General features: G+C 53.4%; 10 protein-coding genes across 10 annotated transcripts in view; 8 read left to right on the top strand and 2 right to left on the bottom strand.

The window, feature by feature from the left end:
* NEUTE1DRAFT_76740 (uncharacterized protein) overlaps nt 1-1,329 on the top strand; it is a gene marked incomplete at both ends in the record, with an annotated part of 2,796 nt that extends 1,467 nt beyond the window's left edge. Inside the window, one exon of the mRNA XM_009849893.1 lies at nt 33-1,329. Coding sequence (XP_009848195.1) covers nt 33-1,329 — 1,297 coding nt within the window. The remainder of the gene's footprint in view (nt 1-32) is intronic.
* Nucleotides 1,330-1,932: 603 nt separating this feature from the next.
* On the bottom strand, nt 1,933-2,602 carry NEUTE1DRAFT_58057 (50S ribosomal protein L17; the record flags this gene model as incomplete). Its single annotated transcript, XM_009849033.2, has 2 exons — nt 1,933-2,298; nt 2,387-2,602. 2 exons carry the CDS (start codon nt 2,600-2,602, stop codon nt 1,933-1,935), a joined length of 582 nt encoding a protein of 193 aa, XP_009847335.1.
* Nucleotides 2,603-3,300: 698 nt separating this feature from the next.
* Nucleotides 3,301-4,613, top strand: NEUTE1DRAFT_144337 (uncharacterized protein; the record flags this gene model as incomplete). Its single annotated transcript, XM_009849892.1, has 2 exons — nt 3,301-3,466; nt 3,543-4,613. 2 exons carry the CDS (start codon nt 3,446-3,448, stop codon nt 4,461-4,463), a joined length of 942 nt encoding a protein of 313 aa, XP_009848194.1.
* A 1,241-nt stretch (nt 4,614-5,854) lies between these two features.
* On the top strand, nt 5,855-6,382 carry NEUTE1DRAFT_98197 (uncharacterized protein; the record flags this gene model as incomplete). Its single annotated transcript, XM_009849891.1, has 1 exon — nt 5,855-6,382. One exon carries the CDS (start codon nt 5,855-5,857, stop codon nt 6,380-6,382), a length of 528 nt encoding a protein of 175 aa, XP_009848193.1.
* Nucleotides 6,383-6,964: 582 nt separating this feature from the next.
* NEUTE1DRAFT_76733 (uncharacterized protein) lies at nt 6,965-7,885 on the bottom strand (the record flags this gene model as incomplete). Its single annotated transcript, XM_009849890.1, has 1 exon — nt 6,965-7,885. One exon carries the CDS (start codon nt 7,883-7,885, stop codon nt 6,965-6,967), a length of 921 nt encoding a protein of 306 aa, XP_009848192.1.
* Nucleotides 7,886-9,470: 1,585 nt separating this feature from the next.
* Nucleotides 9,471-10,697, top strand: NEUTE1DRAFT_144335 (uncharacterized protein; the record flags this gene model as incomplete). Its single annotated transcript, XM_009849889.1, has 3 exons — nt 9,471-9,660; nt 9,802-10,321; nt 10,388-10,697. The coding sequence occupies 3 exons, from the start codon at nt 9,471-9,473 to the stop codon at nt 10,695-10,697; spliced, it is 1,020 nt and encodes a 339-aa protein (XP_009848191.1).
* A 2,102-nt stretch (nt 10,698-12,799) lies between these two features.
* NEUTE1DRAFT_98195 (uncharacterized protein) lies at nt 12,800-13,856 on the top strand (the record flags this gene model as incomplete). The annotated part of the gene is made up of 6 exons (XM_009849888.1): nt 12,800-12,843; nt 12,978; nt 13,053-13,112; nt 13,184-13,269; nt 13,595-13,739; nt 13,806-13,856. 6 exons carry the CDS (start codon nt 12,800-12,802, stop codon nt 13,854-13,856), a joined length of 387 nt encoding a protein of 128 aa, XP_009848190.1.
* A 1,415-nt stretch (nt 13,857-15,271) lies between these two features.
* Nucleotides 15,272-16,094, top strand: NEUTE1DRAFT_36607 (uncharacterized protein; the record flags this gene model as incomplete). Its single annotated transcript, XM_009848861.1, has 2 exons — nt 15,272-15,399; nt 15,983-16,094. 2 exons carry the CDS (start codon nt 15,272-15,274, stop codon nt 16,092-16,094), a joined length of 240 nt encoding a protein of 79 aa, XP_009847163.1.
* Nucleotides 16,095-16,859: 765 nt separating this feature from the next.
* NEUTE1DRAFT_127773 (uncharacterized protein) lies at nt 16,860-18,423 on the top strand (the record flags this gene model as incomplete). Its single annotated transcript, XM_009849887.1, has 1 exon — nt 16,860-18,423. One exon carries the CDS (start codon nt 17,014-17,016, stop codon nt 18,421-18,423), a length of 1,410 nt encoding a protein of 469 aa, XP_009848189.1.
* Nucleotides 18,424-19,876: 1,453 nt separating this feature from the next.
* Nucleotides 19,877-22,735, top strand: NEUTE1DRAFT_135026 (uncharacterized protein; the record flags this gene model as incomplete). Its single annotated transcript, XM_009849886.1, has 1 exon — nt 19,877-22,735. One exon carries the CDS (start codon nt 19,877-19,879, stop codon nt 22,733-22,735), a length of 2,859 nt encoding a protein of 952 aa, XP_009848188.1.
* Between the last annotated feature and the right edge of the window lie 131 nt (nt 22,736-22,866).

Genomic DNA, 22,866 nt, shown 5'->3' with positions numbered 1-22,866 from the left:
AGAACAGAGAGCTGACTTTGGTACCTACTCAGGACTCGTGACCGTGTAATCAAGAACAACACCAAGTTGCAAAGAGACGACACCCTTGAGCTTAGAGACCAGGGCTTTACCCGCCCCAAGGTCTTGATGATTCTCCCTACCCGCCAGTCATGCGTCAAAATGGTCGAAATGATCTGCAAGGTCGCCGCTCCTGAGCAACAAGAAAACCGCAAGCGTTTCGACGATGGCTATGTCGACAAGTCCACCAAGTTCTCTGACGACAAGCCCGAAGACTTCCGCGACCTCTTCGCCGGCAACGACGACGACATGTTCCGCCTCGGTATGAAGTTCACTCGCAAGACCATCAAGTACTTCTCGCAGTTCTACAACTCGGACATCATCTTTGCCTCCCCTCTCGGTCTACGCATGGCCATCGGTTCCGAGGAAGAGAAGAAGAAGCTCGACTACGACTTCCTCTCGTCCATTGAGCTCGTCATTGTCGACCAGGCCGACGCCCTGCTCATGCAGAACTGGGAGCACGTCGAGTTCATCTTTGAGCACCTCAACCTCCAGCCCCGCGACGCCCACGGCTGCGACTTCTCCCGCGTGCGCTCCTGGTACCTCGACGACCAAGCCAAGTACTTCCGACAGACGGTGATTTTTAGCGCCTTCAACACGCCCGAGCTGGCCGAGCTGCAGCGTCTCTACTGCCACAACTGGGCAGGCAAAGCCCGGCTGCAAGCCGAATACCCAGGCGTGATCCAGTACCTGGGCGTCAAGACGCGCCAGACCTTCAGCCGGTTCGACGCGGCCTCCATTGCCGCCGACCCGGACGCACGCTTCGCCTACTTCACCAAGGCCATCGTGCCGACGCTGGTCAAGCGGGCCGCCAAGGACGCGGCGGGAACGGTCATCTTCATACCCTCGTACCTCGACTTTGTGCGCGTGCGCAACTACTTTGCCAACAACCCGGCCGTCGAGAGCGTCACGTTCGGCAACATCTCCGAGTACGCCGACACACCCGAAGCGTCGCGCGCGCGCTCGCATTTCCTGACGGGCCGCCACCGCGTGCTGCTGTACACGGAGCGCGCTCACCACTTTAGGCGGTACGCCATCAAGGGCGTCAAGCGCGTCATCTTTTATGGCTTGCCGGATAACCCCATCTTCTACAGGGAGATTGCGGGCGGGTATTTGCAAAAGAGCGAGCAGGCGCTGATGCTAGAGCACGGGCAGGGACACGTCAAGGTCATGTTCAGCAAGTATGATATTATGAAGCTGGAGAGGATCGTGGGGACCAAGAGGGCGGGTAAGATGATCACGGAGCAGGGCGATACTTTTGATTTTGTGTAAAAAGGTCCAGTCAGTCGTATGGGATGTATAAAGGCGTCGGATGATCAAAACTGTCAAGGGGATTGGGTGTTACATAATGGATTAAAAAGTTGGCTGCATACGTAGTTGTTGGAATAGAATACCTACTACTACTGTACATACGTATTGAGCAATAAGACAACATCCTGAAAGTCACCAGTCCATGAAACGGGGCATATGGGTTGCCAGACTCCCAAATCCCATTTAATGTGAAGCCAAAGTGTATCCCAAACCTTGTATATTTACACTCTCCTTTTGCTTCTTGTCTCGTGATATTTGTACACTTTGGTTTCCACCCCCTTTTCCCTGCTGAACCGACAGCAGAGTGGCCTGATTAGTGTGTAGGCTGGCTAGTTAAAAGCTTTCACACATATAGCGTCTACCCCAAACCACAAAGAGAGTGGAGAGACCAAACCCCTTTCCCTTCCCATGACTTCGAAGGCGGCAGGTGATGAAGCCTTTTCCCAGCTATTCACGCACACCTGCCTGCCTCTCTCTTTCAGGAGGAAACCAAGCCCTCCACCCATCCTCTCTCAATTTCTCCCGCAACCCCGCTGCACCACAACACCACTCTGCCCCAACCGCTTAACGATCAAGCTTCTTCCACTCCTTGGGATTTATCGCGCCCGCGGTGAACTTCATATCCCTGAGGCTAGCGACCATGTCCTCGAAGGCGCGCATGCCATCCTTGCGGAAGCGCGTGACCTTGTCCATGTTCTTCTTGGTCAGGTCCGTGCTCTCCGTCTTTTGCTCGCGGTCGCGCGCCACCGTGGCCGCCGTCATGGCAAAGCGCATGTCCTTGGGCCCATCAACAAGCTCGAGGATGGCAGAGGGCGCTTGCGAGTACTGGTCCTTGGGCTCGGTGCGCAGGACGCGCGTGTAGCCTCCTGGCCGGTTGGCGTAGCGCTCGCGGATCTCGCCGAAGAGTTTGGGGAGGAGCTGGTCGGGGGTCTAGAGAGACACATAGAAGGAAGGGTATGGATCAGCTGCTGTGCGAATAAAGAATCAAACTGAAGCGCTGGGAGCATAAACAACATACGTAGAGAATACCCTGGGCACTGCGCCGTGCTGTTTCGGTGTCGCGCTTGGAGAGGGTGATGAGCTTCTCGGCCAGGCGCTGGGCCTCCTTGGCCTTGGGGTAGGTGGTATGAATAGTCTCGTTCTTGATGAGCGAAGTGACAAGGTTGCGCAACAGAGCCTGACGATGCGCCGAGCTACGGCTCAAGTGCCTGTACTTGACGTGGGCGCCGGCCATTGTGTCTGTGGTGTTTTGGTGGAGGAACTAGTCCCTGGTATGGCCTCGAGTTGTGTAAGTCCTGGCGGGCTGTCCCTTGGTCAGGGAGAAGCGCAGTCGCAGGACGGGAGGTACTTGTGTAGAGAGGCGTGGAGTGGAGGTCCTGTGGTGGCCGGACAGGTCGGTCGTCGTGCAGTCGTCAATCGGGTCGGTCGGTGCGGCTGCCGGAAGACGGAGAAAGAGAGATCTCGAATTGCGAGTAGTTCAAGATTCGGGGCTCGGCGCAAACGGGGCAACACCCACTGAATTCGCAGGGTTCCTGGCAGTGGACCGGGTCGCTGTAGCGCGGATGTCGGACACCCCAAGGCGACGTCGAGCGGAGCTTTTGCGGTGCGGGACCCGAAATTTTCTCGGCCCTGGGCCTGTGCTTTTGGGGTCCTGGTCCGCCCGCTACCGCGGGTCTACCGCCGTAAGGTCCGCTAGTGGCCCGCCTAAAAGTGCTGGATCAACAGCGCCAAGGAGATCCACAGCACCTCCGGATCCCGCAACCGGACACTCTCAGTGGCACCACGTCCCGCAGCGGGCGGGATTCGCTAACAGCAACCCACCAGGGGCCGCCTAACGGAAAGTTAGTAACGCCATTCTTTCGTCCCAATTCCCAACTACGTCACCCTTTCTTCTCAATTGTCTTTATCTGCCACGTTCTTCCATTCCAACCACTCACTCAACCACCCTTCGTTCGGTAGAGTCGAGACCTTTGGGTCTGTCTCTATTGCGACACTACACTACCTCGAGTAGATCTCACCAAGTCTCTATACTACCTAAGAACCTGAACCCACCTTCATCCCACGTCCAGTCGCAGCAATGGGTTTCGTAGCCGGCGTCGTATGTCATTGCAACTCCAAGGTAAACAATCATATGTGTCTAGGCCACCTAGCTAACTCTAGTATTTACAAAACAGACCGGCGGCGCAACCCTCACCCTTGGCCTCACCTACCTCGCCATCTCCGCCCACCAGCGCAACCGCACGCACCAATCCGACCTCCTACGCGCGCAGACCCGCTTCGTCAACACGCTCGCCCGCGACACTCTCCCCACCAACCTGCGCACGCGCTACCCCATCAACGATGAAGACCTAGCCTACTTCCCTCCCCCTCGCTCCGAGCTGGTCGAGCGCGCGCGCCACCGCTTCGTCGAGTCTGTCAAGGACAGGTGGAACCAGGAAATCCAAAACGCGGTGCGGTGGGCGCAGACGAAGGACTGGTCGTCCGTCCGCGAAAAGGCCGAGGACGCTGTTGCCAGTCTGTTCGGCTACACGATCGATCGCAGCGAGTATGCTGCGGTGAAGGCGAAGGAGGCGGCGAAGGAGGCGGCCAGGATCGCGGCTGAAAGGGTGAGGTATGCGGCGGAGGAGGGCAAGGAAACGGGCAAGATCATGGCTAGGGAGGCGCATGTCAGGTCGGAGGAGATGAGGAGGCGGGCGGCCGAAACGGCGAGGTTGTGGAGCCAGGAAGCCAGGGAGGAAATGCAGGTTGCTAAGGGTGTGGCGCAGAGGGTCGCTGAGGAGGTGAGGCACGATGCTGATGTGGTCAGGGGCGTGGTGAACAGCGTGGTCGACAAGGCGGTTGAGAAGGGCCGCCACGGCATCGAGAAGGTGGAGGAGGCGGTGGGCATGGGCAAGGCGGCGGTTGAACTCGCCGAAGAGAAGTTTGAGGCCGCGATGGACCGGAAACTGTTGCACGTGTCGGATATTGACAAGGCGTTGCAGGAGAGGTATACCAAGAGGGAGGACGTCATGAAGAAGAGCGTGCAGGAGGTGTTGGCAGAGAGATATATCCCGATGGATAAGAGGGACAATACCAGGTTACGCAGTCTTATTTAGGGGTTGGGCGATCGGGATACGTTGCGAGGTCATCAGTACATAGACAAAAGAGGCAGCAGCAGTTATGGAAGGGTTTTCAAGAGCGACAAAATAATCATTTCACCAACTCTACACATTCAATGGAGGCAGACACCAACATCCCTAACAGGCAAAAGCAAGAAGAAAAGAGATCATACAACACCAGGTGGTTCACCGGTCATCACCGAGCCGACTACTAGCCTGGCGGTCACTGGCTTGTCTAGGGGAGAGGGGACGGGATCCCGAGTTTTGGCCCAGTGAATATGGTATATGTCAATAAGTCTTCATGTCCACGTTGTGTGAACATGAGAGGGATGAGTCTTCTATTCAAACAAGTCATGTGTGATCGATTTCCAAAGGCTTTATGCTGGATGGTCTCAGTTGTTTGTTGTTATTCTTAGTTCGGTGCCGTGACAAGGGCGCGGTACTACAGCTCACAATTCAAGACGTGACGGAATGTGTTAGATGAGTACATGTAGAAGGTTTATGGAATCGGTTTGCATTTAGCGTGTTCTCTTCTCTGAAGAGCAAAACTATGGTAAAGGTCAACATTGCAGGCGAGGTTGAACCATACAGTCAAGAGGGAACACATGAAACCGCAGCTTTGCTGCCATCGGCGTTATGAGTCTTCAGACAGTCGAGTCGGCTCATCTTACATTTGTGTAAGTACTCGTCGGGTCTACAAAATTGGCCGTCTAAGTAGTGGCGGGAATAAAGAACATTCAATAGCTCAAATCCCAAAAGAAAGCGAACTAGGGAACTGCATTAGACGATGCTTGAGCAATCCGCTTGGTAGCGAGAACGGAACAGTCTAATGAACTTATACTATACTATATGTCTGCATATGAACTGGCAGGTAAGATCCGAGGTCGTGGCCCGGCAATGGATTGAGTGGCCCATTCATCCTTATTAACCCAGCCGTGTCTTATCGTGCAAAATCGTATGGGTGGCCTAAATATTGGTTTTCCAGAATTTCGAGTGCGGTTCTCAGCCAGACGCTCAGCTGATGGCAAACACTCTAGTGGCGACAGACTGCTGTTTCATATGATATGGTTAACACCGACTCGTCAAAAAGATGTCTGAAACCCATCGTACTCTCGTCACACAGACTTCGCACTGCTCCGCGTCATTCACACGGGCATAGCTAGTGAATAACCAAATTGATTCACAATCCAGCCACCGGGTGTACTATATGTCGAGGAATCGGACCATCCTCAAACTCTCTTGACCCACCAACCTAGGCAAAAAAAAAAAAAAAAAAACCCCTACCAACCCTACGTTTCTCTCCTTGACCCAAGATCTTGGATTAAATTGGAAGGGTGGACACAAAGGACGTCGTAAAAGGGTGGACGGCGCCGGCTCCTCCTTCCAGGATGCCGTTCGCGTGCCGACTCCTGGGATTGACCTCTCTAACCTTCCTGCTCTTCACCACCCTCATAACGGCCGAATTCACCAACTCCTTCACGAGTCTCAGCTATGGCTTAGCCGTCCGATTAACCTGGGACACTACCACCGCTCTCGTACCGCCCGGTTTCTACCCACTGTTCATCACCGCACAGCTCATCGACAATAGCGAGACTGATGATGGCAGTGGGGACACTGGGACGGTGACGGTATACAGGATGAATATCACGACGGAAATCAACTCCTCTTCCTATAACGCATTCGAATGGACTGGGATCCCATCACCCCTTCGCTGGTCACCCGAGGGACTTTACCAGGTTGAACTCCACGGGTCTGCGGATGGGACGCCCCTGGCGAAGTCTCCGTTCTTCACACTTGGTCAGCCGCCGTATGCTAGTGGGACGGAGGGGAGCAAGCCTTCGACTTCTCCAGGAGATGAGGTATGTTGTCTTGTTCTTCGACTAGCGTCATATCGAAGAGACAATAGCGCTGACTGAGAGTCATCCGTGGAGCAGCCAACCCCCTCTAATAAACCCGGTAATGAACATCGCTCGGGGGTTAGTAAACGGCTTGCTTTTGGCCTTGGTTTCGCGATCGGTATTCCAATGGTCGTGGGGCTGTCATTGGTGGGCTGCTGTTTGGGGAAGCGTCGGAGAAGGGTATTGTATGAGAAAAGGGAAGAGGAGAGGAGGTTGAGGAGGCGGGACTTTGTCATCCATTGAGCGCATGGAAAAGTCCAAGATTGAAGTCATTAATTATTACAGCCCTTGCCACTATAATGGCAGTTTAGTCAATATACGCATGGTCAGAGTTTAGCCAGGGCTCATTGAAACATACCGTAAAGCTTGTGGCGGTAAGAATGGCATGTTCACCCAATCCTGAACTTGACCGGAGTGTGTTGGGATGGGCGTGTTCCCGGTGCTGGAACAAGACTCCCAGCAGCATTTGTCGTCTTCTTCCGACGATTTGCCCTTGACTTATAGATTAAGCCGCCTTCTCACTCACTCATCTTCCCTTTTCCATCCCCATCTTGTGTCTTTGAGCTTGTCCCTGGCCTGGTTTTGTTATGTTATCGTGACCTATATAGACAGCATCTTCTGAAGATTCTTTTTGTTCTCTTGCTTCATCTTCCTCTTCATGATATGGCTATACGCGCTGCCCATATCACCTTTTGTCCCAGTTTTATACTGCAATGTATCCCCTTTGTCTACCCTTTCCCTCCAAAACGCTCTCCACGTCCTCACCATCGTCGCCGAGTCCGCCGAGATCCCCTCCTCAATAGCTGCGGCCTCCTCGACGTCTATGGCATCTTGGCCCGCCGATTCCCAGTCGTGCAGACCGGTGTAGGCCATGTCTTGAGGCACCGAAGCGCGCAGGGCGGCGGAGGTGAGGGTCAGCCTATTTGGTGACGTGGGGGTGTCGTAGGAAGATGGATCGGAATCGTCGCGTGGCCAGGGCCCGTACAGAGGGGACATGCGGATGTGTTCCTTGTGCGGGTATTCGGGGGCGTGGAAGGCTTCAAGGACAAAGGTCTTGGTTACGAGGGCGGTCGGGTCTCGCTCGGGCAGAGTTGGAAGTTTGGATGAGGACGGGCATTGTGGCAGCTGTCGTGAATTGAGGTCTGTTTGCCCGGGCTTAGAGTTTGAATTCGTGATAGTGCCAGTGGCAGCGACGCTAGGTAGTGAGACGGCTGTCGATGTATCGATGGGTGGTGGTAGTCGGATGGAGTCGGGGACACGAGGGTCGAACGAGTTTCGAGCGAGAACATCGAACTGAAGAGGACTTCTTCGAACGATGCTGGCAGCTACGTTCTGGGATGATGCTACGGAGATGAAGGAGGAGGAGTCGTAGAGTTGTTTGAACATCTCAATGTTGCCATGTTGGCTCAGGGCGCGGAGGACAGCGCGTCGCTCCGCCAGATTGGTTGGTGCTGGCTTGACTCGGATGTAGAGAGTCCGGATCTTTGCTGGGCCGGCCGGGAAACGGAATGCTTGGGACATGGTCGTGATGCTGTAGATGTTGTTGTTGTTGTGCTCGTCGCCGCCGTCGATATGATATAAGAGGTACGTACCCGCCGTTGACTGAGTCAATGTTCCTGGACAATCCCAGTCCGTGATGTGGTCAATTGCGGGTTGAGTGGAATCCGTGGCGGGGAGAAGTGGGTAATTTCTGGAGAGAAAGTGCGGAGGAGCCCCACCTTCCCCAGTTCGGGGTTGTCTTTGACCGTGCTCACCGAGGTGAGGGTATACCCACCCTTAACGTCGGGTCCTCGAACCGTCCCCTTGGCCATTCTCCTTTCTCTTATATATTATCATCTCTAGTGTACACTACTTGTACGCTCTGCTGCTCCTAGCCCACCCAGATTGGAATGCTTCAACAATAGGCCGACTTGGTAGCTTAGCATTCCGCCAGATGAGCATGCATGCAGATATTCAACACCGAATGAATTAGCATGTAACTGCACACCCCGCCCCCGACATTAACTTCCCTATCACGAACCCGGTGGAAACATAGAGGAGCCTCCGTCACCCTGGATATATTCCCTAAGATCAGGTGAAGAACATGTCGATGCCACTCAAGAAACTTTCGCCATGTACCACGCTACCACGGTGCCCAAAAGAGCGCAGAGCAGTCCGTGTACGTTATATTCATTTTCCAGATCGTCGTGATTATTAGCCCAGACCAGATCAGCGGTTCCATACGATCATTGAGATTGAAATCATATGCTGAACAGGTCAATTACGACAACTTATTTTTCTTTCTCTCTTTTTTTCGTCTTTCGTTTTTGTCCCTGGCACCATAAGAAAACCGACATAAAAAGTTCGCTCAACACGGAACCCTAAAGCATGAATATTACTTCGCTAGCTTACTTCCGAGAACCCTTATGAGGAAATGTCTTAGAATTACCCGAAGCTGCTTGTAGCTTACCTGATCTTGGTATAGTCACCATCTTATTCAATTCAGTACGTATCATTGCGAGTTGTCACATATGCAGTTACAGATGTCCTGCAGATCATTGAAAACCCTCACCAATCGTTGAAATACTCAGATCCAAAACTGCCAAGGTGCATGAAACCCAACCAATGAAGAAAGAAACGATGAGAGCTGTGACATGCCTCACAACGATCCGAGCAGTCTGCCTAATCGGTGCTGATGCAGGTTGAGGCAGGGCAGTAAGCTGGTGGGGCAAGGCAGACACATGGCGAAAAGATTTCCCAAATATTTCAAGCGCTTCTGTGACTCCATCGTCGTGATCACTCGTGGAATAACCCCTACCCATCTCGTATCCTGCATCTCCAACTTTCGGGAAAGTACCATCGGAAAACTTACTGTATGCTACATACAGTGCACCATGACATAGCATATATCGCTGTACATCGATCGTACTGGCACAGGGGCACATACTTAATGCCAGATTTGGTATGCCATGCGAATGGAAAGGTTCGTGAAAAATTTGCAGTGCCAGCAGAAGGCAACCTTTAAAAAGGTAAACTCCAGAAATTATTTACTCGGTTTTTTGTTTTGTAAATGATCTGCTATACAAATCATGGTTCCAATACTTCTCACTCAACTTTCACTGACACGATGAGGACGAATAGGGAATTCAGAAGGAGGAAGAGAAACGAACAGGATGATAAGGGGACAACGGAAGTTACCTCAAGGGAGGACACTCTTCCAGCGGAGAACACTCTTCCAGCGGAGAAACATATCTCAGAGTCAGCGGGGGACACCTCGGAGCCCCAGTCTGTGGAAATCGTGTGGCCGGCCTTTAACCGTCCTTGTCGTGTTTGTTCTAGGGTTCTCCCGTGTGAATCGAATCCCATCGTCCGCAGAATCCTCTGCGAGAGGATCAGAGTCACCGCTGGCGGCGGCAGCGGCCACCGATAGCAACAATGACAACACGGACAATCCTCAGATCCGGCAACAACTTCAAGGCCAACAAAAGTCTTCTCCCTCCACAATCGGGTTTACTGCGATTGCTCGAAATACTTCAGCACCTCCCTCAGCCCACGTAATCGCGATGTCTTCGTTGAGGCCCAAACAGGCCACGTTGTCTTCAACGGCAACGATGATGACGACGATGACGACGATGACGAACCAGACGACTTTTACCTCTGGGCCGTCTGGCTCTATGTTTGCAGTGGCTGCAAGCACGAGTTCCAGGACGATCACCGGTGTAGGCCTTCCAGGCCGGAGTCCGGTAGGACTGCCTCAGGGTCCTCGGAGTCGGCTGCTAGGGCCGGGGAATACCTCTACGCCTCCCATAAACCCTACGGATTGCCCCAGCCCCCTGTCTGCAAGTCCCTCTCCAATCGCATCGCAGAAGAAGAAGGAGAAGGAGAAGGAGACCATACCCGCTATGGCGGCCACGAGGATGAAAGAAGACGCCGCAACTGCTGCGGAAACGGGGGAAATTTGTCGTCGAAGGTTACGGGGTAGTTCTGCGCCAGGGACAACGGCAGCGGCAGTGGAGAAGAGCCCAACGGGGTCAACCCCGTCAGCGACCCCAACGCGCCCCTAGAAGCAGCAGCCGCGTACATGTTCGGATACCGCCTTTGTTGTCGATTACGAGGAAGGGGATTGCACAATCACCGAGGGTGGCTGGCCCCCGACCTCATGCTTAACTTTGCCGCGGACAGCTTTACTCAAGATAAGCATTATCTGATTCAGCTCTATGGCAAAATTCTCGGAATAGTTCGCCGTCCAGGTGCCTTTAGTGGCGTGGTACCGGTACCTGAGGTGGGAATGGTTAACAGGGTTGACGATGCTGCTCGAAATACCAAAAGCGTGCGGGTAATTTCTGTGGGTTAAGCACCGTCTTGACAAGGCCCATGGGGAGCTGAGGTCAATGTCAAGACCAGACCATGCAGAGAAGAGGTTGGCCTTCAAGTTTTTCAGTTACTGTTCGTCGGATCTCTCTTTTAGGTACTGATGGCCACAAAGCACGATGTGTATCCGTCAGTAGTAAGCCAGAAGAATGCCGGCTGGGGATACCGGCAGCACGCCCGAGACGTGAAAACTTCGTGAGAGAAGGGATCATCCGGCAATCTGGAAGTGGGAGGGCCTGCTCTGGTCGTCGTATGTAACTCTGTGGGTAAGTTCTCTGCCCCGGAATGCTTACACCGGTAGTGCAAAAAAGGAAAAAGAAATAAAAAGACACAAAGAGGATCTAGTCAAGCATAAACTGATCAAGATCATCAACATCAAAAACCACGGAAGATGCCGCCTCCTCTCTCCGCATACATGTCTACAGCACTGGATATAGGTTCCGGTGATTGACCTAGGGTGGGATGCAACAGCCGCTTGTGTGAAGCTCTTTGTCCTTGAAAGCTTGCCGGTTCCTGAGAGGAGAAAGGACTCAGCTGTCTACTCTGGCACAACAAAACCCAAACAAGGCCGCGGAAAGCCCGAAGTGGGAACAAAGAAAATTGCTCCAGGATGTCCAAGACTTCGTAGGGTGATTTCGCCATACGGAAACCAAGGACTTTCCCCGTCTTGTCCACATCGCCCATATCGTCCATCGCGCCCATCTGGGGCCCGTCTCGGACGGGAATCTCGATGTTACCGAGAGACGGGCGGACGGATGAACGGATGAACGGACGGACGGACGGACGGGAATAGCTGGTCCATTATCTCTTATCTTGAGCTACCCAGTAGACAATTGCGACAATTGTTGTCGTTCGTCTTTGTCGTTGTCGAGATCTTCCTATGTGTCTCAGCTGATGAATGACATTTCCGTTTGTCCTGTTAGCCCTTCCCGACTGGCATTGTCGCTTTGTCAGGCACAGAATAGGTAACCCACTATCCCATCGTCGATGGCCCAGAATCTAGGTGGTTTTGTTCGCCCCCAAAATGACTCGGAGTGTGGCACATCCCTTCCTTTTATCCATCTACCACCTTGCGCGTTGGACCATCAAGGCAGCAGTTCGATATTACGACATTAGCTGAACGGCGTCTGAAGTGTTCGGATGAATTGATCGGATGTAACGTGTCAAGGGTGAAGTGACATGATTGTCGAGCGCCAAACCAGTGCGGCCAGGGACCCAGGATCGATTGAGACTGTAGAGTCGGTAGCGATGTGAATGACAGGGACTAGGCTAGGGCCTTGGGACGGTAGGGCTAATAACTAAGTATGATGAGTATGACCGACTGCCGACTTTGTGCCAAACTTGAAGAGGTTGAGGGACATGGGGGCCTTTGAGAAGAACAGCAGTTATTGAGTCTTTGAACATTACACTATTATTATGCTTTTGCCACAACAGCAGCTGGATGAATGGATCGGTGTTGTGCCATGCTATGGCATGTCATTTCGTGTCACTCACACCAGTGCGGTCATCGGTTGGATGGTTTTGGTTTCGTATGCGACAGTGATCCTAAGCAGGGACTGAGAGTTTGAGTACTTGTACTGGCCCAGGCACGCTCGGCAAGCTGCGAGAGTTCGGCGGAGATAAATAGCAAGGTGATCAGAGATCAATGTGTCTGATGAAGAGCGAGATGATTATGGTGATAGCTTTGCGCAGAGCCTTTTTTCACAGAAGTTTCCCTTCCACTTCACGGGAGACGGCCACCTGGTTGTTCTTGCCGTCATGATCTCATGAGAGAGTGTTTGAAGAAAGATCACCGACCGGGGTTCCTGTCGTCTAAGACAGTAGAGGTACACTAATACTGGACGATAATGTGGGGCTGATAGGAAATCGCACCTTCCGTCCCGTCCATCAACATCGGAAGAAACCTGAAATCGCAGCAGCCCCTTCAGTCTTGTCCATCCTCTCTTTCCTTCTGGGTCCCGTCGATAAACTCGGGGGTGCAACTCACTTCTTGACTCCTTCCACTTGGACATGGATCCTGAAGTTCGCTTGCGCAATGATCGAGTTCTCGACTCCTCTTCGAGTTTGATGTACTGCACATGAACGATGACGCCGGAGTTAGGTTATGCTTGGCATACTCACAGCTCAGCGTGATGCTAGGAAAACGTGTAAACACAAAAACCTTCCATTGGCGTACGCTAACACAGATCGAACCAACCCATGAACTGACGGGTCGGCGGCTTCTTCCTTGCTACATACATACGTGATGCTTTGCCGTCCACAGCGTAGGAGCGTACACTAGTAGTATGACAGCAAGACGACATAGATAGCGCTTGCGTCAGAAGAGTGAGACAAAGAGACCCCTGGAATAGTGAAAATCCCGGTGATGTTCGCTGGCTTGATGGTGCAAGCTGAGGGCGTTAGTCCGTTGATCATCAGTCAGCTGAAGATATGAGGTCACACCTGTGGCATTTCATATTACAGAAATAGCTTGGGGAAATTGAACGTGAAAGGGGCTGGGGGCTATCCTACCGGGTTAGAAAGCCAGGGGGATTCACAGTTGTTGACAAATTGATGTGTTTAGGATGATGATGGTTCGTTATGGTTTTGGTATCGCTCAACCCAAGACTGAAAGAGTAGAATAAGTGTACCATGTACGTGAGAACAGTGGTCATTATGCTCATCCCACAGTGCAAGAGAGTCTTTGAATCTATACTCTCGCCCTGAGCAGATCATTCGATCCTGAAATTAGGGCTTATGATTACTGTACCGTCCCGCCTAGCAGTCATCGTCAGGATCGAGCAACAGCGCCGACTATGCTTACACTCTCTGGTGACAAACAAAAGAAAGAAAGAAAAGAAACTGATGCCTAGCCAGATTTGCGGTTTGCCCAGAAGCGAGTCCAGTGATAGACGACCAAGTTGGAAGGGCCCAAGCGATCAACCGAAACACATGTACTGGAAGTGGTGAAACAGTGGAAAACCGTTGGCTGAGCGTTGGCCCGGCGGTTTGGTCACCAGTTCATGGCCTGTGGATTTCGTGGAGTGTGGGTGGGTGGTGTTTGGGATTTTGTGGGATTGCGGAGTTCGTTACAGTGTTTCCAGGGCAGTAGTTCATCAATTCGACATCGATCGTCATGACTTTTGGTAATCCACAGATGTGATGTCTTTGAGGGAAGATTTGGATGTTCACACAGCCATGATAAGATGTCTTAGCCGCCTCTCTTATCTCGGAGAAAGATAGCCGTAACTGAAAACTTCCTTGTGGTCCCTTGGCCATTCAATCAATCTCTTCGGCTTCATCGGGCTTTATAGTAAATGCTTGTTTCATGTGTGAAGGACGGACAAGGGGGGGCAAATGCACAAAGCCGACCGTTGAATGGGACGAAGCTAGAAAATCCCAGGGCACTCAATGAACGAAGGAGGAGGAGGAGGCACAGCATCACTCACGGCCCCTTGATTGTCAACCACTGCACCCGTCAACATGGCCCGGAAACACGGCCAGATGCATATGTAGCGACGGGAAGGTCGTAGAGATGCATGGCCAAAACACCCGCACACCCAAGAATTTGGGCGTGGACAAGGTAAAAAAACGCCACTAGACTAACGCACACATGGCCTGATGTCGTCCATGTTCGCCATGCTGACTTGCCCTAGGGTTTTCCATCCCGCAAGCCTCACGAGCCATGACAGATAATCGATGAGGGAGAGATTCTCAAATAAATAGACGGCGAATCATAGAGGTGATATCCGCCTGTTTGGGCAAAGAATGGCCGGGCGAGCGAGGTTGAAGTGCTGGCTGAAGTACTGTAGACTAGTGAAGGGTGGGCGCCCACTTTTTACACATTTCGAAAAGTTGACGGGAAGAACGGTGAAGAGGAGGAGTATAAAGCGGAAAGAATCGGTGAACGTGTTGTGCATCGAATCATCTGAAGTTGAAACACGGCACACCGTGACAAACTTGGTGATAGGGTGCGTTCTTGTGGTGCCGCTTATCGTGCTCTCGCGTCGAGGTTCAGGTCCAGTCCCAAGGAGATGGTACGGTTGGAGACATTCCTGACATCGATTCTGGGCACCACGGCAGCAAGCAGTGTGCAGAGGACAGGAATTGAACGACGAGAAGGGTTGTTCCTCGATCCGATCATCCGTGCGGGTGCGAAAATCCCCTCCCCTCACAAGAGTTTGCGGGTTCACCCTTGTGAGGCGGTGATGGACCAATGGCTTTGCGCTTCACGCCGCTGGTGGGCGCGGAGCGATGCAACGTGGCAAGGAAGGTCAGCTGGGCGAATGACAGGAGTGCATGAGCAGCCCATTTGGGTCAAGACCGGGAAAGAAGGGTGAAATTACCAATATTAGCCCAGGGTTAGCTAGGGGAGTGGCTCAGGGTTATAGCGGTCGCACGACTTGATCCCCAGAGTCGGCAGGTGCCTCATTGTCCCCTTGATCTTTGCTACCCAACCGCCCGGAGCAAAGTGTCAGATTTTTCTAGCGCAGGCTCGAGACTTCAGTCGTTTGGTGGACTGCCCAGAATGATGTGACCAAGGAGGCCTGCCACCATTCATTGCCATCAACAGGGCAGATGAAGAACCACCACCACCACCACCACCACCTCCTCAAGCCCAAACCCATTATCTCCCAAGTTGACGAATCGATGGTCCTCGAGGACGGTGACGGTAGCCGTTTGGTAGATGGACGGGATTTGACACCGTGTGTCTGGGACGCCCCACGCTCCCGTTGTTCCCACGCCGGGTCGGCCACCGAAAAGAACAGGATGCTGACAGTGCGAAGTAACGCGAGGGCAGCCAGTCATTGGGCGAGCTGGTCCCCGACGGCTTGGTTCACCCGCAAAGGAGCCGGCTCCAGCACAAGAGTCGAGTCGCGCAACAGCGTGTTCCGTGACAAGAATCTGGCATTTGACTGGCATTTGCGGAAGGAGGGTGGAGTCGACAATGAGTGGCCACCCAGCACGGCGGCAGCCAGATGGATGGATGGGGTCCCTGACCCTCGTGCCGTCTCCACCACAGCCAACCACAGAGCGAACCAGCTTTCCAAGACACGGTCCCAGTCCAAGGGAACGGGGGGAGCCCAAGGAGAGTCGAACGGGGCAGACTCGACGAGCTAGCGAGGGACGGGACCGGGACCTGGGTCTCTGGGAATTCATCATCATTTCCATACACTACACTCATATCGAAATGTCCATTTCCATCATCACGCTTCCGTCGCTTGTCATTGAAGAATCGCCTTGTCAACAACTCATCACACATTAGTCGATTACATAGTCCGTGGACAGTCCGTGGACACAATGTGTAAAAGCCAGGGTCGAGGAAATCAGGCGGTCGTCGTTAGCCAGCCAGTCGGACTGTGGTGCCGCTAAATCCAGAGACGAGATACAAGTCCAGTGAGCGGGTGTGATGTGGGTGGTGGATGATAGCCAGCTGCATGCAGGACTGGATCCAACCTTTTTCTGAACCCGACAGGCCGTGACACTTTTACAGATGCAGCTAGAGGCTTTTCCACAACCTGGCTTGATGTTGGATGAATGACTGACTGGCTTTTGTGACGGATGCCCATTTTGTCCTTTCCTTCCTCCCGGTCGTTTCCCTCTCCCCTCCCCGTTCAGCTTGTTCCTCCTTTTTTTTTCCCCCATTTCCCAAGCAAAACCTGACATGCGGAACACCACATACAACGAAACGTCAATCAATCAATTCCCGGTGCCACCCCCAACAGCACGGCACCCAACACATCGACACTGCATAGTACCAAGACGTGCCCTGTTGCCATTTGCAGCTTTTCGATTGGCGCTTGGGGCCAGTTCCTGCTTGGGTCTACTGGCTCACTGAGTGGCCAACTGCTGGGTCTACACTAACGGCCGACATTGTCCCATCGCTACCGACAACTCGGATTTGTCCCGGCGCTTTGGCTCAGGTCCAGAGGAGAGGTCCTTCCTTACCTACCTACCTTCTCCTCAACAAAGCTCCACGCAAATCAAACTGGGGAAAACTCCCGGTCTCTCTATCTACCTACCCACTCACTTACCTATCTACCTCTACCTACACACATGTCTCGATAGCAAAGGCATTCAGTTACAACCTAACCGCCCTTGTCTCTTTCGCACCCATCTGCCCTCTTACAAACAAACATACACCGACACAACACACAAGTACCAGCTCCCGTCCGTCTACTGTTTCACTGCCCATTGACAGTACCGGCCGGGCGACTCGACCTTTAGTTCTTTTGCTTGCGACGAGACCCGACATCTCGCCACTCCAACCCATCCAGCTGGGTCGGCAGCTTCCCATTCAACACCATATTCGACAAACCATGTTTGATCCCAACTACTCGATGGAGGATCAAGGGCAGCCAGTTGCCGCTGAGCAGCCGACTAACACACGCGATGATGATAATCACACAGCCCCCGATGTCGATGGCTTCCTTCTAGACGGAATCCCAATCGGCCATCATGTGAGGATGCAAGAGCAATTACGCAGCCAGCAACGCAACTATGTACGGCGTCACCACGTTGCACGGCGACGACAACGACCGCCGTCGCACCACAAGGTTCAGAAACGACCTTCATTAACCTCGACCCCATCGACATCGTGGTCCATGACAAGCGCGGCAAGAACAACATCAGCGACGTCAACAGCTTCAGCACCTGCATCCACATCCGCATCCGCATCTGCATCCACAGCAGCTCCAGTGCCTTCGTTCCAACCTTCGCCGCTAGCGACAGAACCGGCTCCACAATCCGCATCTCCATCTGCTCGGCATGTCGTCGACAAGCTGGCACACGAGCTCAGCGTCCAAAACCTGCAACGGGAGGCTCTTCAACTGGAGGCCAAATCCTTTGTGCAACAGCAACAGCAGCAACAACCGTCCCAGGAGCAGGAGCAGCAGCAGCAGGAGCCCTTGTCACCGCCGACTGCCATGTCGCTGGTACCCGATCCCGCTACCACCACTACTGCCGATCATCAATCCTGGGCGGGAATCGGCAGCCTTGAGGTGGATGACGGGATTGAAATGGATGATGCATTCGAACTCGAAGACGCGAACCTTCAATCTCTACTTCCCCCTTCCTTCCGCAAGAATGATTACTCTTCCAGTGCCACATCCTCGATACCAAATGCGTCGTCATCGTCGTCAGGAAACACACTGGAGAGTAGGCGACAGCGACCCGAAAAGAGGCAATCAGAACATAAAGCCCATACACAATCGCGGAGCATTCAGGCCCTGGTGGAGGAAAAGGTCGAAACTGGTACCCAGTGTAACGTTCGAAGTGCTCCTCTTCCAACGCCTTCAGCACCCGTTCTATCGAAACTAGACGACTTGAACGTTGACCACGGTTTTGATTTTGCATCAATGGAGTTGGAGGTCGACGAGCGCTACCGTGACGGAACCGTTGATGTGTTGGAGGAAGAACGGGCACTGCTCGAGTCGATACAAGTACGGCGCGCCGGTAGTGGGTCGGCGGGTATCCGGAAACACATGGTCGAGGGGAGTCTCCCTCTCCATTACCAGTTGTCGGCCGAGGCAGCCATGCGATGCGCAACCGTGGTACGGAGTCGGCCCCGAATGCGCAGGCGGAAAGAGCACGGAACAGGCAGTGTGACCTCGTCGGTTGCGTACTCGACCAACTCGTCTCCCATGGCACAGCCTGTACAACCCTCGGAACAACTGCCATCACGATACGTGCCAGCGATACCATCATCGTCATATCGCACGCCGCCATGATGGCTATAGGCGTATAGATTGACTATTGTAAGGGCGTGAGAGATTTTTCAATGTTTATACCCCAATTCTACGAACGCATGGGTCAAGTTTGGAGTCAATTTTTTTGGAGCATTTCAAGGAGTTTAGCTGGGATCCCATTCTTCAATGTCAGGCACACTGCAGGACGAACATGAAAGCGGGAACCATTTTCATGCTTTTCAATCACGATTTGTGGAATTCAGGATCGTGCAGCTACGAGGGTATTGATGGGTTTGGTCAAGGGTATGCGACATTCATTAAAATTGACTGGGGGGGGGGGGATTGGGACGGTCATTTTGGTCGGGGTTCGGCACCCTGGGACGCAAAAGCTTTCCTGAATAACATACCGTCATTATACATAACGGCTCGAGCATGGCGGTCGACTTTATTTTGGGGGAGTTTCGTTGAACGAGGGGCATCTATGTGCATGAAATGCTCCAGATTGGGAACATAACGGGATTGTTTTGTACAATTGTCAGACGGGCGCTCACAGCCTCTATTCCTTTGTCGATAGACGGGTACAAATAGGTAGCTCATCCCTTGGGGTGCATCGATAAATGACAAGTGATGACACACCGTCCCGTAGTTCGGGGGCCCATGTGACAAAACAAACTTGGTGTGCGCCTTTTCCTCCCTGTATTGGGAATAGGACCCTGCTGACGACTAGGCATGATCGGTGGCAGTACACTTGCGCAAGAGACTCTCTCTCATCTGTTGCCGATGACAACCTCAATCAGCACAGTATAAACAGGGAGGATCGGGGAAGGAACACAACCATGTTGCTATTTGTACAAGGAACGACAATGCTTTACCCTGTCTCAGTCTACACCCAACGGCACATTCCAGACCTCGGTGTGGGGCGGTGCTCTTTGTATCAAGGCGAGCTAGAAGGACGTCGCCCTCTGGACTCCCTCGACTCTGCTGAAAGTTTGACAAAGAAAGGGATTCGTTTTCTTTATGATCCTGGTGTGTTTGCCCCGAGCTCCCTCCTAGCTATACCATGTCATCGAAGAATCGTGCCCACCATGTCCTCTTCGGTAAGATCTCGAGAGGAATTGGAATGGATCGCACCAGCATTCCTCGCCCCTGCAAGCTCGCATACAAATGTCTAGCACATGCCTCTTCTCACTCTTCAATCTTACATGAAATTTTGGCTTCATATTTTCTCGTTGCCGGGGCAAACTGGTTTTGTTGACTTTTCGGCCAGTGCAGACATCTCCTTATGCTTCCTGCTTCCCAGTCAACAACTTCTTCGCCATGGTTTGCATCGGCAGCATAACAAAAAACATCCCGTCACCAACAAGGCTATTATCAAACACACCGCCCACATTCGGTTGGAAAACCATATAGCAGCATACAAGCTTCATATGAGCCAACCCTATAGCAGCAACAGCAACAGCAACAGCAACAGCAGTAGCAGCAGCACCCACCAACAATGGCTAGCGTCCAAGGGATGTCCTTCGCGGTTGGCGATTTACCCCTCGGCGAGAACAAAGGAGGCGACAACGCCTTCTGTTGGCAGGACGCAGTGACGGACGACGTGGGATCGGCAGATTTCTTTGACCAGTTTGTGGTGCTGGACGACCATGGCCCGAACCATTCACCCTCTCCACCTTTTACGGGTGAAGAAGGAGGAGCAGAAGGAGGAGGCGACGGGAGATTTGAGAACATGTGCCGTGAAGCTCACGAATCTTCCTTGTCGCCACCTCTCACCTCACTGAGCTGCCCTCCTTTTGATCACCATCGCTCTGCCGAGCAATCGTTAGGCGTAGGGGACCACGGCCGAGCGAGTAGCGCTGCTAATAATTCGGCTTCTGGACGTCTCGCTCGCTTTTCTTCCGCCAATTTCCCGCTGCAGCACCGTCAAGTCCGAGCAGGATCGCACGTTGACCTCAGTAACATGGATTGTCAGTACAGTGAACAACACCAACTCCTTGTAGCCGGACAAAGAGAACTTTCTTCCATCCTCGGCACCAGTTACCAGGAAGGACCGGGCTCCGGTGGTTCCATCTCCGACTCGGAGCTGCGGAGACTCGAGGGTTTGACGGTGAACGGCAGTAGCTCACCACGCATACATCTTCCACCATCGTCTGCATCGGTCCCTCCTTCGCCACACCTTCAGCCTGGGTCAGCCTCGACCAGCCCGCGCAAGTCTCGGCTGGAGGCTTTTTACACAAAACTCAGACACAAGGCGGCTAATCTACATGGCAACAAGCAAAAACAGCATCCTGCCACAACAGCAGTGCCAGCAGTAACTTCATCAACACCCTCCACTATGGGCACGTCACCAAACAAGATGACGGCTCGTCCAAGGCCACACAACCTCAGTCTTGTAAGGCCGGAGATGCCGCTGTCCCCACCGTTAACGGGACAGATGGCTTCTGAGCAAAACAGTAACAACGACAGCAGCCATGCGCACCTGTTCAACACGAACTTTATAGACGATCCGTTCATGGACATCTCCTCTAACCTGTCCCTACCGATGCACACGCCAATTCAGGCACCTCATCAGCAACACCAGAGTATCCCGGCCCCCGTCACCACCGCCGCTGATAATTCGTGGCAATTCAGCGTTAGTGGACCACCACCGACTACGCCTGCTAACCCATCAACTCTACACGCCGTCGGTGGTGTATCGTCTTCAGCCTGCGAACTGCACCCCCTCTACATCAGCACCCTCAATGACAGCAACTGGTGGGACCAAGCCGTAGAAGATGCCATGGATACCGATCCTGACCCATCGTCCTCCTTCCACATGGATACCAATGCCTCCAACACCCGCGAGGCTACATTGAACTTACAAATGGCTCTCCAGCAGCTCCACGACCAGGGAGGCCTCGATGACCATCATTTCGGACTAGACGCAGCAGGGCTCGTGCTTCACATGCCACAGCCTACTTCGTCTCGGGTGTCTGGTGGCAATTTACTGCATCACAACCAACAGCAGCAACAACCAAACCAATCTCAGGCGCAAGCTCAAGCATACGCAGCCGCTCAGCTCATGCTAGCACAACAGCAATATATTTCCAACGGCGGTGGCAATCCCGAGAGCCTACCTTCGCAGTCTTCCTCGTCAACCAGTACGACCACTGCCGGCGGCAGCGGCGGCGGCAGGTCTCGAAGACCTAAACCCCGCGCTCCCAGCTCGGGCGCTTCACGACTTCCCTCCTACCAGACCTCCCCACGCAAGGTTCGCGCCGTCAGCCGCTCATCGCGGGAATCGAGTCCTACCAGAGGCGGTCAACAGCCCAACTCGGGCAGCTTGGCAGTTGCAGGTGCAGATTCGGCCAGCGGCAGCGGCCGTCAACGCCTCCATCGTCGGAGTGCTTCGATGCAAAACATCAACCACCATTCCACAACAACAACGAGTGCTGCTGGAGTAGGATTGGGACTCATGTCCCCTGCCGCGGTTCGCAAGCGCAAGTCCTTTACCGGTCGAGGACACGCTTCATCAGCTTCCATGTCCGGATCGAGACTGTCGCACGCCGCGTCGCATGGAGACCTGGGGGCTTCGGCGAGTGCGTTTGCTGCGGCTATCGGCGCTAGTGGACACCGGGTTGTTCCCGAGGGTTCTGGTACCGGAAGCAGCCGCAGTAGGGGATTGACCAGTTCGGCATCTACCTCTTCGCTACCCAATAGCTCTGGACGGTTCACACCACTGAACATGAACATGAACATGAACATGAACATGAATGGTGGCTTCCATCCTCACCACAGGGGGGTTATGGGATACCCGCCAATGCCACCTTTGCCTGCCCACCTCCAGGCCCACCACGGCCCAGGGGCATCATCGCTTTCTCCTCCTCAGCATCACCACCACCACCCCTCTAAATCTTTTTCTTTACACCCATCTTCTTCTTCTCGACATTCCCCCTCCAAATCCAAACCTCGCTCCTCCTCCCACAGCAAAGTCTCACCCTCCTCCTCCTCCGCTACCGCCACCGCCGCCGCCGCCGCCGCCGCCAGAGGAGGAGGAGGAGGAATAGGTTTCGTAAACTTCACTCCCCTGGACCACCACACTCTGATGTCCGGCGTCGCTCCCTCGGGCTCTTCGAAAACCAAAGCACGGAGGGAAAGAGAGGCGGCGGAGCAGAGGAGAAAGTTATCCGAGGCCATGGTCAAGGTTGTTGAGGCTGCCGGGGGAGATGTTAGGAAGCTGGGGGAGCTGGGGGAGTTGCATGTTGGGGAGTTGCCGGTGGGGTTGGGGGAGTTTCAAGAAGTTGCTAATGGGCAGGGCTCAGGAGGGGGGAGCTTTAGGGAGGCGATGAGGTTTGGGAATGGGAATGGGAATTAGAGAAATTATCCAAAAATGGAGAAAAGGGAATCAGGGTTCCATTTTGGGGGCTTAAAATGGGGAAGGCATGATGAGTTGGAAAGAACGCTGTAAAGATGTTTTTTTTTTGGGGGGGGGGGGGGGGGGGGGGT

The sequence above is a fragment of the Neurospora tetrasperma genome, assembly GCF_000213175.1.
Source record: "Neurospora tetrasperma FGSC 2508 unplaced genomic scaffold NEUTE1scaffold_1, whole genome shotgun sequence".
NCBI classification, from domain to species: domain Eukaryota; kingdom Fungi; phylum Ascomycota; class Sordariomycetes; order Sordariales; family Sordariaceae; genus Neurospora; species Neurospora tetrasperma.
Note: the sequence above shows the minus strand (reverse complement) of the source record. Positions and strands in the feature narration are given on the sequence as shown.